This window comes from Cicer arietinum, chromosome 5 (assembly GCF_000331145.2).
Source record: "Cicer arietinum cultivar CDC Frontier isolate Library 1 chromosome 5, Cicar.CDCFrontier_v2.0, whole genome shotgun sequence".
NCBI classification, from domain to species: Eukaryota; Viridiplantae; Streptophyta; class Magnoliopsida; order Fabales; family Fabaceae; genus Cicer; species Cicer arietinum.
In genome coordinates, this window is record NC_021164.2 from 72,774,858 (window position 1) to 72,787,529 (window position 12,672).

General features: G+C 30.1%; 2 protein-coding genes across 4 annotated transcripts; both read right to left on the reverse strand.

Annotated features, from left to right (window-relative positions):
• Positions 1-3,230: 3,230 nt before the first annotated feature.
• On the reverse strand, positions 3,231-6,329 carry LOC101511565 (putative receptor protein kinase ZmPK1). Its single transcript, XM_027334545.2, has 2 exons — positions 4,936-6,329; positions 3,231-4,486 (listed from the first exon to the last, which is right to left on the reverse strand). The coding sequence occupies exons 1-2, from the start codon at positions 6,063-6,065 to the stop codon at positions 3,448-3,450; spliced, it is 2,169 nt and encodes a 722-aa protein (XP_027190346.1). The 5' UTR covers positions 6,066-6,329; the 3' UTR covers positions 3,231-3,447.
• Positions 6,330-8,654: 2,325 nt separating this feature from the next.
• On the reverse strand, positions 8,655-12,376 carry LOC101509629 (protein MRG2). 3 transcript variants are annotated; one of them, XR_001143968.3, is made up of 10 exons: positions 12,042-12,376; positions 11,903-11,956; positions 11,791-11,804; positions 11,579-11,715; positions 10,650-10,690; positions 10,310-10,414; positions 10,090-10,169; positions 9,391-9,560; positions 9,175-9,254; positions 8,655-9,041 (listed from the first exon to the last, which is right to left on the reverse strand). XR_001143968.3 is itself a non-coding variant. In XM_004501491.4 (10 exons), the coding sequence occupies exons 1-10, from the start codon at positions 12,195-12,197 to the stop codon at positions 8,930-8,932; spliced, it is 954 nt and encodes a 317-aa protein (XP_004501548.1). In that variant the 5' UTR covers positions 12,198-12,373; the 3' UTR covers positions 8,655-8,929. The 3 variants fall into 3 exon arrangements, 2 of the variants coding, with proteins under 2 accessions (XP_004501548.1, XP_027190120.1); XM_004501491.4 differs by having other exon boundaries at positions 9,175-9,259; positions 12,042-12,373; XM_027334319.2 differs by lacking the exon at positions 11,791-11,804 and having other exon boundaries at positions 9,175-9,259; positions 12,042-12,373.
• Between the last annotated feature and the right edge of the window lie 296 nt (positions 12,377-12,672).

Sequence of the window (12,672 nt, forward strand, 5' to 3'; positions counted from 1 at the left end):
ATTATTATTATTATTATTATTATTATTATTATTATTATTATTATTATTATTATTATTATTATTATTATTATTATTATTATTATTATTATTATTCATAATCATTTGAATATGTCATCTAACTCCAATAGTCAACTGCATCTATAATGATTGAATAGGTAATTTATCTCTAATAGTCAACTGCATTTGCGAAGACTCTTTAAATTATTAATATTGTTATTACTACACTATCAACTAGTGTTAAGTTGTGGTTTTTGTAGACGCAATTGTAACAATAACATTGCAATTGTCGGATCATGGTATAATTGTAGCTGCAAATTATGTTACAATGACCTATTTATTTTAATTTTTCTGATATTTAAAGGCTTTTAACATAAGCAAATATAATTACAATTTAAAAATATGTGTGTTTCGTTTGAAGGTCTTTATTGCAGGTTTTAACTTTAAAAAATTGTGTAAGTAAATTATAATAAAATTTATATAATTGTGTGAATTAAATATAGTTAGAATTATTACAATAAAATTTACTGTATTTTTTAAAATAAAATAAAAGTGTTTGTTTCGATAAACTTTATTGCACGCAGCCTATTGGACCCATGCAAAAAATAGTGACTCTACTAAATCAAATTTGGCACACATTAAATAATTCCATACATCCTATGTGTCACGACCAGAAAATTAAATGTCATGACCGGTGCATAAACTTAACAATTAAACAAGCCTAACAACTAACTTAACAATTAAACAATTAATTCGTTCACTACCATTTAAATATATATATATATATATATATATATATATATATATATATACTTTTCCTCGAAATTTCGACAAAGTATCCTCTATAAATTCAACATTTTCAAATTTATAGAATCCCTGTTTAACTTTCAATTCAATTATAATTCAAATAACATAACCTAACTTCTTAATACACTTCCCAAAAAAAAAAAATAGACTTTCTAGATTTCAAAATAGCTGCAATTTACATCAGGCTCAACAGACGTTACAAAAATGGTCATCGATCAAAGAGGCCTACCAAAAAGAAATATGTTGAGACTTGAATCTAATAACAGATTTCTACTCAGCTGCCTGCGAATCTGAAAAAAATAAACAACATAAAGGGGTAAGTCGCAAAGACTTAGTGAGGAGACAACAACCACCATCAATTAGAAGAGAAACACAAAAAGGCACAAATAACTACTTTACAATCAGGCGACAATTATGTTAAACAATATTACTTAAAAATCTAGAAAATTCTAAATTTAAATATACACACATATACAATCATTAAACTTATAATTTAACCGTTCGAACAGAAATATTAAAAATCCAATTAATAACGAAGCGAAATCAAAAAGAACAACCTTAAAATTATCATAAAAATCAAACAAGTAACAATACAAATTTTTTAGAACCAAGATGCGGCTTCATCTCATTGATAGCTTTTTCCTCCTAAGAGTGGCCTTTCTCTTAGGGGTGGTTCCATCTAACTGATAGTCTTCTCATCTCAATCCTGCAACGCATCATCACGTATCAATTAGGGAGCTTACATCTCGTTGATAGCCCTCTCCTACTACGAATGACAGTCTCATAGGGGCGGCTTCATCTAACGGGTAACTCTCCTTAACCAAAACGAGGTAACTAGGTGCACTTAACGCAATTAACGATTTAATAATAATAACAACAATTTATCAAAACACGTATTTAAAATCATTTCATCGCAATTCATGGAAAACATATTCAATCGCATAACAATTCAATATGTAAATACTTTAACTCATACGTAAATCAAACTAATAACATATTATATAACAACGACCATTAAATTAAATAATTGACGAAATCGAGATAAATTTCAAAGGTTGTGTTCCTCAAATTTTTCAATAAATACTTTAATATAGAAAACAAGTAAAATAATAGTAATAACATTATAAAAAAAAATATACGACGAAGATCGTCGTCAACTAATAACCATGGAGAATCGTCTAAGTTTACTCTCCAACAACTCTTAGAGTAGTCGACAGGGTCTCAGCTAACAAATATGTGTATCAAAAATATTTCTAAGATTTTAGAAAAAAATATTCTAAAGTTTAGCTGACTCTAGAAAACCATAAAAATCATTTAAATATACTTTAAGCACAAAATAAATTTTTTAAACAAAATTACATTTTTCTATGAATTCATATTAGGATTAGAGTTGTGCATTTACCTCAATTAGTCTCAATAAACAACTCTCAGGAGATGTGTACCCTTTTCCCTAGAGCACAACCCCTAATTCAAAAATTATAACCAAGATAATTTGTAGAAGTATGAGAAATTATGTTTGTAAGGATGTTAAATTCATTTTTAAGGGTTGATGGTTTGAGTATCATAGAAAGAAAAGAAACAAAGAGAAGAGGAAAAAAAAAAAAAACAACAAAAATGGGATGGGGGAAAGTGTTCGACTGAAGAGAGAGAAAAAAAAGGGAAAAAATGAATTAGAAAAAACACGAAGTGAAAGTGAAAAAGAAAGTTTGATTTTTATTTAATTATTATTATTATTTTATTTTTTTAACACGTGCGTGTCAATATGGCAAACAATAAGTGACTGCCTTATTTATGTTTGGATTAGTCACTTGACGTTGGTAAGAAATGAAATGAATCCACACCGGCGGCGTCAATTTCACATATTCATCCTATCTGACTTTTGAGAGAAAACTTGCTAATTAATTAATTAATGCTTCTCTATCATACCTATACGTAGATTCTTTCTATTTAAATTAATCAAATGTGTTGAATATTAAACGTCTATATCATTAAAACATTACTACATTACTTCATTATATTGTAGAAACCTAATTACTTTCTCTAAATTTCATTTTTGTTAGTTAAGTTGCTATCATTTATATTATATTACATCATAATTATTATAGTATTATTTGATCTTTTAAAATATTTATTAACTGATATTCATCAAATATAGCATAGAATCCAAGTTTATCATTCCTATAGGTACACTAACCAATCTTTTTTCTCTAAAACTTTTAACGACAAAATTCATATATGAAAAATATAAAATAAAAAAGAGTATTGTAATTTGTAAATTAGCTATATACATAAGTTGTATTTGCACAATCGAACCTATTCTTATTTAATTATTTTTTTAACGTTAATTTACTCTTTATTTTAAATATTTCTATCATATTTTATGCTATGAAACATCCGAAATAAAATCCGAATACATTTATAAACTACATACGACACACCAAATAGTGTGGTATAGGTGATTTCTATACTAGTTTATGTGAGAATCCGTACAATATATTATTATCACTAAATCACATTACATATTATTATATTAAAGACACTACTATACACCTACTTCATTAAAATCTAATAGTAATAGGAAAAAAATCACAATTATTCATGAGATTACACTCTCTTTGTTGAACTAGCAACTTGTTTTGTTGATCACTGATTATGATTTTCACAGCATAATTTCTGAAGCATCTCTACAACTTGACTCATAGTAGGTCTCTTATCCTTCTCTTCCTCTACACATTGTAAAGCCACATTGACCAAACCTTCAATTTTCCTTTCATCATAATCTCCTTCAACCATATCCTCCAAAATTTCACCAACCCATGAAACTCTTCCATTTCTTTTGTCTCTCAACCACCCAACCAAACCAACCTTCTCTTCTCCATCATTACCCATATCAACAACATCCTTTGCTGCACTCTTCCCAGTTATCATTTCCAACACAACAATTCCATAGCTAAAAACATCAACTTTAGATGTTATTGAATGATTCAAAACCCACTCAGGTGCCATGTAACCTCTTGTACCTCGTATTTTCGAAAAACTAGAAAATTTACTATCACCTCTGTTTCTTAATTTCGACAATCCAAAATCTGACACCTTTGGTTGATAATTAGAATCCAAAAGTATATTTTGTGGCTTCACATCACAATGCAAAATCCACTCCAAACATTCTTCATGAATATAACACAAACCTTTTGCTGTTCCTAATGCTATGTCAAATCTTTTTGTCCAATCCAAATTTCTAGACTTTATATGTTCTGCCAAAGAACCATTTTCCATAAACTCATAAACCAAGATTCTGTGTTTTCCATCTACACAATAACCCCATAACTCAATCAAATTCATGTGGTTAAACCTTCCAATGCTACTAACTTCAGCTTGAAACTCTTCTTCACCTTGATTAGCTTCTTTGAGTCTCTTCACTGCTACAACTCTTTGATCCAATAACACACCTTTGTATACTATCCCTCCTGCACCTTTTCCAATCTCTTCACTGAAATTTTTAGTTACTCTTTTTATTTCGGAATAACTGAATTTTCTAAAACCAATCATGTTATAGACTCTTGTGTCTCCTCTAGAATGTTGTTGCCCTTTTCTTCTTACTAAGAAAAACCACATCATAAATATGCATAAGATTTCAAGTCCTCCCATTCCTCCTACAAACCATAGCAAAAACTTAATATACCTGCGTGAATGGATACATAAATTTTGATTAGTAAAGGCAATATTATATACTACAAATGTTTTCATAAATATACATCAAAATGAAGACATTAAGCAAAAATTTGGAAATTACAAAATTATACATTATATACCTAAGAATTGAAGGCAATTCAACATGTACCAATTATAATCTTCAATATAAGCAAAAAATCAAATGTAATAAAAAATAATATAAAAAACTAAATTTGTTTTCTCTATTTATCTGATTAAACAATTATTCCATAATTTATGTTATGGAACTGTATATTTGGTTATCCATAAATGAAATTATTTAATAATTTGTAGTGAGTGCAATAGTTAATTTTTTAATGAGAAAAATAAAATTAATCAATAATTAATAACAAAATACTAGTATATAATTTAGTGAGGTGGCTGCCCCAATTAACTGTGTGGATCCATCTGTGTACCTACCTGCCTTCATGAACTTCATTGTGTGCTGTTTCAAGTGTTACTGTTTTAGGATTCACAGAACAAGCAAGTTTGTACTTATCATCCATTGATTCCTTGTAATTGTATGAACTATTTTCTGGCAATTTCAAGTACAAATCAGCATTAAAATACGGTATTCGATATGCGTTTCGCAACTGCAATTTCGGGTAACATGTATAAGTACCAGGTATACCAGAGCCAGCAATGACATAAGTATATTGAATTCCTTTGCAATTGCATAATTGCAAACACAACTCTTTGCACTGTTCAAGTGTGTAATTTGTCATGATCCCATAATCATAACCAAATAACTCAACATTGGTTATAACTAAAAACCTTGACTGAGTTTTATTGCAAGAAAGTGAGAATTTTGGTTCACACCCATAAGACCAATCACCATCATTCTTCATTTTGTAACCAGGAAGACAAGAACATTTCACACCATTACTATAATAAGAACACAAACTATTTGGACCACAAACGCCATGAATTCTACATGGTCTCGATTTCGCTTGCCACGAAACATACCATTTTTCTTCTCTTTGTCTTCGACTGTAAGCACGAATGTTACCATCATGGTCAAGTTTCAATCTTCTCTGCATAAGTAAAGTTCCATAATCAGATGTCATGAAATTGAAATCATCTGATGAACTAAAGTTACCAAGAGTGTTCAAAACCGCAACTCGGCTGTTATTGTAACCAGCTCTTTTAGAATCCCAATCAGTTAGCCAAGGATCTGGCCAATAAATGCTTGAAACTTCGGGACCATTGTAAAGAAGACGAAGAATGTTGTCGTTGTCGAAATACAATGTGTAAAAACCAGAAGACTTGTTTGTCTCACTTCTTGAACAAACTAGTTTTGAATGTCTGTTGAAAATTTGTTGTGGTAAAAGTGTATCAGTTGGAAAATCAAAACTTTGCCACAAAATAACACCAACATTGTATAAAACGAGGTTACCAGTGTTTAAAAGAATGAGATGAACAGTGGAAAGTGAGAAAGTGTTTGTAGACCAAACATGAGATTCATCAGCATCTCTTAAAACAAGGTTACCATTGTCTTGAAGGTGAAGCTTTGACTTTTTTCCGTTGACCGGTTGATCACGGTTTGCCATTCAAACTAAGGTAAGGTTTTTGGTTTGGAAATTTGGTTCGGAAAACCAAATGGCAAAGGAATAAGCATTTTCACCAATGGCATAGAAACCAGCACAGAACATGCCATTTGGTGAAACTATGATGTCCTTTGGTTCTTCCACTGAGAGGAATGAACCTTTTGTGATAGTATCCAATGATGAAGATGAATGTTGTAGTAACAAAAGCAAAGAGAGGAAGATTAATAACATGGTTTGAATGATAATATTAGTAGCTATGGAATTGGAATTTAGCTCACAAATTTGCAATGTGTATGACTTACACTGATCAACATCATTATATATTGTATATAAAAATTCAGTACAACATATATTGATTTTAATTTTGTTGCTTAAAAATTCACGTTTTACTTTTTTTTATAATTATTACTACCTCAATTCATTTGTTGAATAGTTTTATCTAAATATATAAAGTTGGGCTTAGGCTTTCCGGCATTGACTACGAACCTATCTACCTCTGCATGACATTGGAGATAGGGACTTTTTGTTTAAAGGAATTTTGGTTGAAAAGGGTTTTGTTTTTTTAGAACTCCCTCGTGTAACAAATACAATAAAATACATTTTGCCTTTTCATAGTATAGAGGGAGTTTATAGAGTACTCTCTTTTCGTTTTAAAACGAATGTTTTTTTAATAAATAGAATAAAGAAAATAATTATTTTACTATCATAAAAATAAAGTGAAGTTAACGCTGGAGAAATAATGTATATAGGATTTTTTATCTATATATCATTTTTTTCAAAATTTTGAACCAAAATGTTCTACTTTTTGAGGCTAACTCGAGGTCGTGGCCTGGAGGTGCGACCAGCCAAAGAACAATTTTTTTCTCCTAATAGGAGGTCGCTGGCTGGGGATGCGACCTCCCAAAGGCTTTTTAAAACAAAATTTAATTCATTTTCTGTTTTATGTAATTGTTAATATTTTAATAAATAATTAAATTAATAAATAATTATATTAAATAATACATGAATAATTAATAGTAATAATAATAATATAATAATAAATAATAATAATAATAATTATTATTATTATTAATTATTATTATTGTTATTATTACTAAAAATTGTTATAATTAAAAATAGTTATTATTTTTTTGCCGTTTTATGTATTATTATATGAATTAAATATATTAATAAATAATAATAATAATAATAATTAATAATTATTATTGTTATTATTTAATAATTAATAATTGTTATTATTATTTATTAATATATTATTATTACTATTAATTATTAATGTATTATTTAATATAATTATTTATTAAAATATTAACTATTACATAAAACAGAAAACGAATTAATTTTTTTTTAAAAAACTTTTTGGGAGGTCGCATCCCCAGCCAGTGACCTCCTACTAGGGGAAATAAATTGTCATTTGGCTGGTCGCACCCTCAGACCACGACCTCAAGTTAGCTATAAAAAGTAAGACATTTTAGTATATAAATTATAAAGTAGGACATTTTAGTTCAAAATTTTAAAAAAGAAGATATATTGGTAAAAAAAATCCAATGTATATAATATTAATTAGATAATATAATTAAAAATATAATAATCATAGTTGCTCTAAAATATAATAATTATTCCTTTTAACAGCCAAGCTTAATCTAAAGGGAATTGTTTGAAAATGTATATTCCCCGGTAAGATTTGCAAATTGATTAAAGAATGAAGTTGACAAATCGTTGTTTTTCAAATAGAGAGGGGAACATCACGCATTCTGAACAATTACGTGGATTATATGTATATAGTAAAATATGAATCCTCACGGGTGTGCGTTGTAGCATGTAAGGACCGATTTAGAGAATTATTAAAAGGTGAACCGAAAAATAATAATATATATTAACATATTCAGATAAGACTATAAATAATTTAAATATAATGATCATTTTACTAACTCTCCTTATCTAAAGTTGGCTCGTTTTTTATTAGCTTCTTGAATATAATGATAATTTTCCTCCCCTCCAAACTTCTAAATGGAGTTTAAGCTTGATAAGTTTTGGAACAAAGTTGGCTCATTACTTAAATTGAACACTTTCCCCCATCATAAACACGACCAACACTTAGCCTTAATTATAAATGAGATGTATACATATAAAAAATCATTAATTTTGTGTCATCTAAAAGTACAAAATCTAAAATCATTTTTCAAACAATTTGTGTCGTTTAAAAATGCATTTTCAATCCCTAAATCCTAGTTCAACTAACAAATACCATTATTATTATATTAGACGTCATGTCCAGAATTCAAATTTAAATTCTCATAATTGCGTGCATTAATTAGTAATATTAATCATTTCTTATAAAAAAAATGCACTTTAAAAAACGTAGCACTATCCGTTTCATGGATAAATTTTGTGGCAGTATTGATTTTATCAAGTATATTGGATCTTGGTCTGATAGCTTACTATTCCATCTCAAGTGAATCTTTGTCTTATATATGAAGCTATATCAATGTAGTTTATCTATGCACATTAAGTCTGTAATTTGCATTCCTACCAGTCACCAAACTGATGATAGAAACCAATCATCACACACATAATACAATACTATAGACATACTCAAACACAAACTTCATCAATATAAAATTTATCCAAGCGTGTGCAAAATGACAACCGTTTCAATTAACAGATTAAATCCAAAATAAATTTCAGAGATACAGCTGACATTTAAAATGTGGGTCAGTAGCACCCTTTAATTGATGTTCCTCTCCCTTTACCCTGAAAAGGTTGGATTTCAAAGACTTCAAGTAACACTTAACAAATCTGATTTCACAACATTTTGATATGTTAGTAAACTGCATTTCTTACAAGCATTCAGCAAATAGCAGAAACTATGTGATATTATGTGCAATACAAAACAGTTGTTTATTGATGTTGTTCTCAATATCTTCCGGGACATGATAACTCGAAAGGAAAAATGAGCGCTGACTTTTTCGCAAGAATCTGCACCATAAAATAGTAAGGTACACAACATAGTTTATTTGTTAAATGTCAACTGCCAGTAAGACTATTTTTTCCATTTGAATTCACCATTAATAACTATTTTAACATGAAGTTAGGAGGAAAACATTGATACCTGAGAAAGTCAAGTATTTGTGTCTGGAGTTCTATCAATGTGTCGCCTTCAATGTTAGCATGGATCAATAACTCTGGCAACTTAACTTTCAAACACAGAAAAAGTGAATCAGTAAAAAGAATCACAGATATTAGACAAAGTCCTAATAATAAAGCTTTACAAAGTGCCCAGTTCAAATGATAAATCATCTTGTCTGGGAAGGACTAATGAGCATACCAAAGAGGCGTAGCAAATGCTCAGCGCCGTATATAGAAGAAGGAACGGTATTATTTGGACAAGCTTCTTGGTACTGCTCACGCTCATTATTGTACAAGAGCATCACTGGCAATGCTTTGTCAAAGTAACAACACAATCCTTTCATAATTTCTTCAGCCGAATCAGATATCCTGTATTAAGCACAGAAATAAACTGTAACAATTATAACTGTCATTAACAAAAAAATTCAAGGAAAAGGTCACATACAGCTTAGATTTTTTGCGTGGGAAAAAGTAGAAGTTCTACCCCTATTAAACTAGGAACTTGAAGTGGGATGAAAGGTATAATAAGTGGAAATATAAAGGCTGTGTCAAAAAGCAGAAGGTGCAGTGATTTCAAGATACTAACACAGTATAAGCAGAAAAACCCGGTAGAGGAAGACAAACAGATTTCAGGCACAGACTAATAATATTGGAACTGTCTATTTGGATATGGTATCAACTGGGCAAAACACCTAAATTATAGACAGAATAAAAATACTGATTTTAGTAAAAGAGCTCGTATAATTTAGTGAAAAGATTGATAAACGATAATAAACACAACATCATTCATTAAAAAACAGTTTGCTGCTTGGCTCCAAGTTGCTGTTTAAACTGCTAACATGTAAGCATTTATGCAGAGCAAAGCTTAAATAGGGAGGGTGCCTCAGCATGAACTTACGAGCCACTTTTCTTCAATCTGTAATCAAAGTATTTCTTGAATATGTCGTTCACATTAGGAGTACGAGGAAGTTTAACAAGCTGCAGAGAATAATACATAAATCAACAATTTTCAGATGACAAAAAGTTTTTCTTCTTTGAAGTAAAATGTGATCAGTATAAAGCTGTATCAATCTTTATAGATAATATTAATACTAATATATTAAAAACAACATTGTTACCTTGCCTAGATGAGTAATAAACTCAAAATCATCAACTAATTGCTTCTTTAATGTTAGTGGAATCAGAATGTTGACAAGTTTATCAGGAAGAACACCAGATTTTTCCTGTCATTAAGCATACAATAAAACCACTTACAATATACCCTAAAACCGCTTTCCTTCACCTCACACTTCGGACAAAACATGAGCAAAAATGTTTGAAATATTTCATTAGAATTTTCAAACTAATTTAACAGTTTATATTGATGCAAATGATTTACATGAACAATTCAAAGATGAATGCATGGGTGCGTGTATGATTAGTGCCCTCTACAAATTAAAATTTAAAATGAGAGAGTACCTTAATCACAGAATCATTCTTTCGTTTCCTGCCTCTCGCTCCTGCATTACATTTTTCCCAGAATGTCTCAGAGTTGGCTAAACATACTTGCATGAAGTAGTATAAAGTTTAAATAGTACTTTTCAAATACAAATCACATCCAAGGCACTCTAATTGAATTCTAAGGTTGGCAACTTGGCATCTCTTTCTACATCCTTATCATTTTGTATGATAAATCCAAGGGACGTGAAATTAAAATAATTGCTCTCAAGTGTTAGTATTTTCCCATTGTTCAAACTCTTTCGGGCTAGCCCCTAAACACAATTGTCATAAAAAGTTTAACAGGAGGTCAAGCATAAAAAAATACAAGTTATCATCCTAAAATCAGAGAAGGCCGATAACCCCGCCCCCTAAATAAAACTACTAATACCAATAACTATTGAGTACCAATTAATCCCCCAATCAAGTTGAATTTGGAAGCAATAATTCAATAACTATATGTCGATAGCACTTATAATCCCATGAAGAAACAAATGTATAAAATAAAATAAACTCTTCCCCCCATATCCATGTACTCCCAAGTTCCTAACAGATAAAAAGCACATTGAGTCTTCTGCATCTCATTCTGCACACCAAGAAAACTACGATGCACTTTGTTGTCCATATGGCCCAAGATGGAGTCCATTCTCAACTATCTATGATCCCCTAATCAGAATCACATTACACTATGACTGACTTTGGCATCAGAGTGTCTTTTACAGGTACCTACGTCCTCCCCTTAAACTGGAACCACCTTCGAAGAGGAAGCCCACTACGCAAAGTCACCTATCTCTACTATCTCTATAATAGAAGACAAGGCAAGTGATGTTTATGTTGTGTCTATATCATAGCATTCAAGGGAAGTGAAATTATAATTTCTCCAGGTAATTAAAGAAAAGAAAAAACCTGACCGTTAGAAGCCTTGGAAGATGCACGGGGTTTTCTGGCATTCTTGTCATTACCATATTTCTCATCAAGTGCAAGTTTGATGCGCATATTTTCCTCCGTGTGTTTCATCAAACGATCCAAAACAACCCATTCATCCCAACTGCAATAACAAAACACGAATCAAACCCGCACTTGTTGACATGATAATAATAATCGTCCACAAGAAGACCATTACCTTTTCTTCCAACCCTGAAAGAATCAAAATTGAATTATTAAAATAAATAGCATTTCGAAAATGTGAAAAAGCATATAATGGAATTATAAAAAGGAGAAAAATGTTTGCTTACAAGATAATGAAGATAGAACCGCCATCGTTTATGCTTGTATTCAATTTGCCTAACCTAAATATTAATTGAGGTATGAATAAGGAAAGAATATTACTAGAATGGAAAGAAATTGGTGTGAGTGAAGAGAAAAGAAAAGAACCTTGGCTTCATAAATACAAGTAGTGTGGTAAGCGAAGACTTTCTCTCCTTCAGTGTAGGGAGAAACGGAGATGTTATAATTTTCGATCTCAGTGTTAGAGCTGCTGTTGCTATTCGAGTTTTCTGAAACATCACTGTTTGTCTTCGAATTCTCCATTTTTAACCTATATTTCGATTTCTACTTCTACTTCCCAAGCTTACTCTCTTTCAGTTTACATCACTGTTTCGAAATTATTAACTCATTTCTCCACTCAACCCTCTTCCTACTTTACTCTGCTCGAACAATACGGCTCTATTTTCGCCCAAAATTTTGTATCACAATACACATTTATTTTATTTTTTTTAATCATTGTTTAGAGTAGTTTGGATAAATATTTAAGTTAAGAGATTTATGAAAAAAAAGTTTATATACTACTCTCTAAAATAAAATATAAATAAAAAATATAACTCCTATGATTTTTTATTCTAGAAAGTAAGTATTTAGGTGCAAGCTACTTAAATGGTTTAGCTATAGTCAAATGTGCTTTCTTTTCATATTTTGGTTTTACTGTGACATTGTTATTTGGAGCATGTCTTTGTGAACCAAATCAAGCACCACGTGCTTTAGTCAATTTCGGGTGTAAATGTAAATA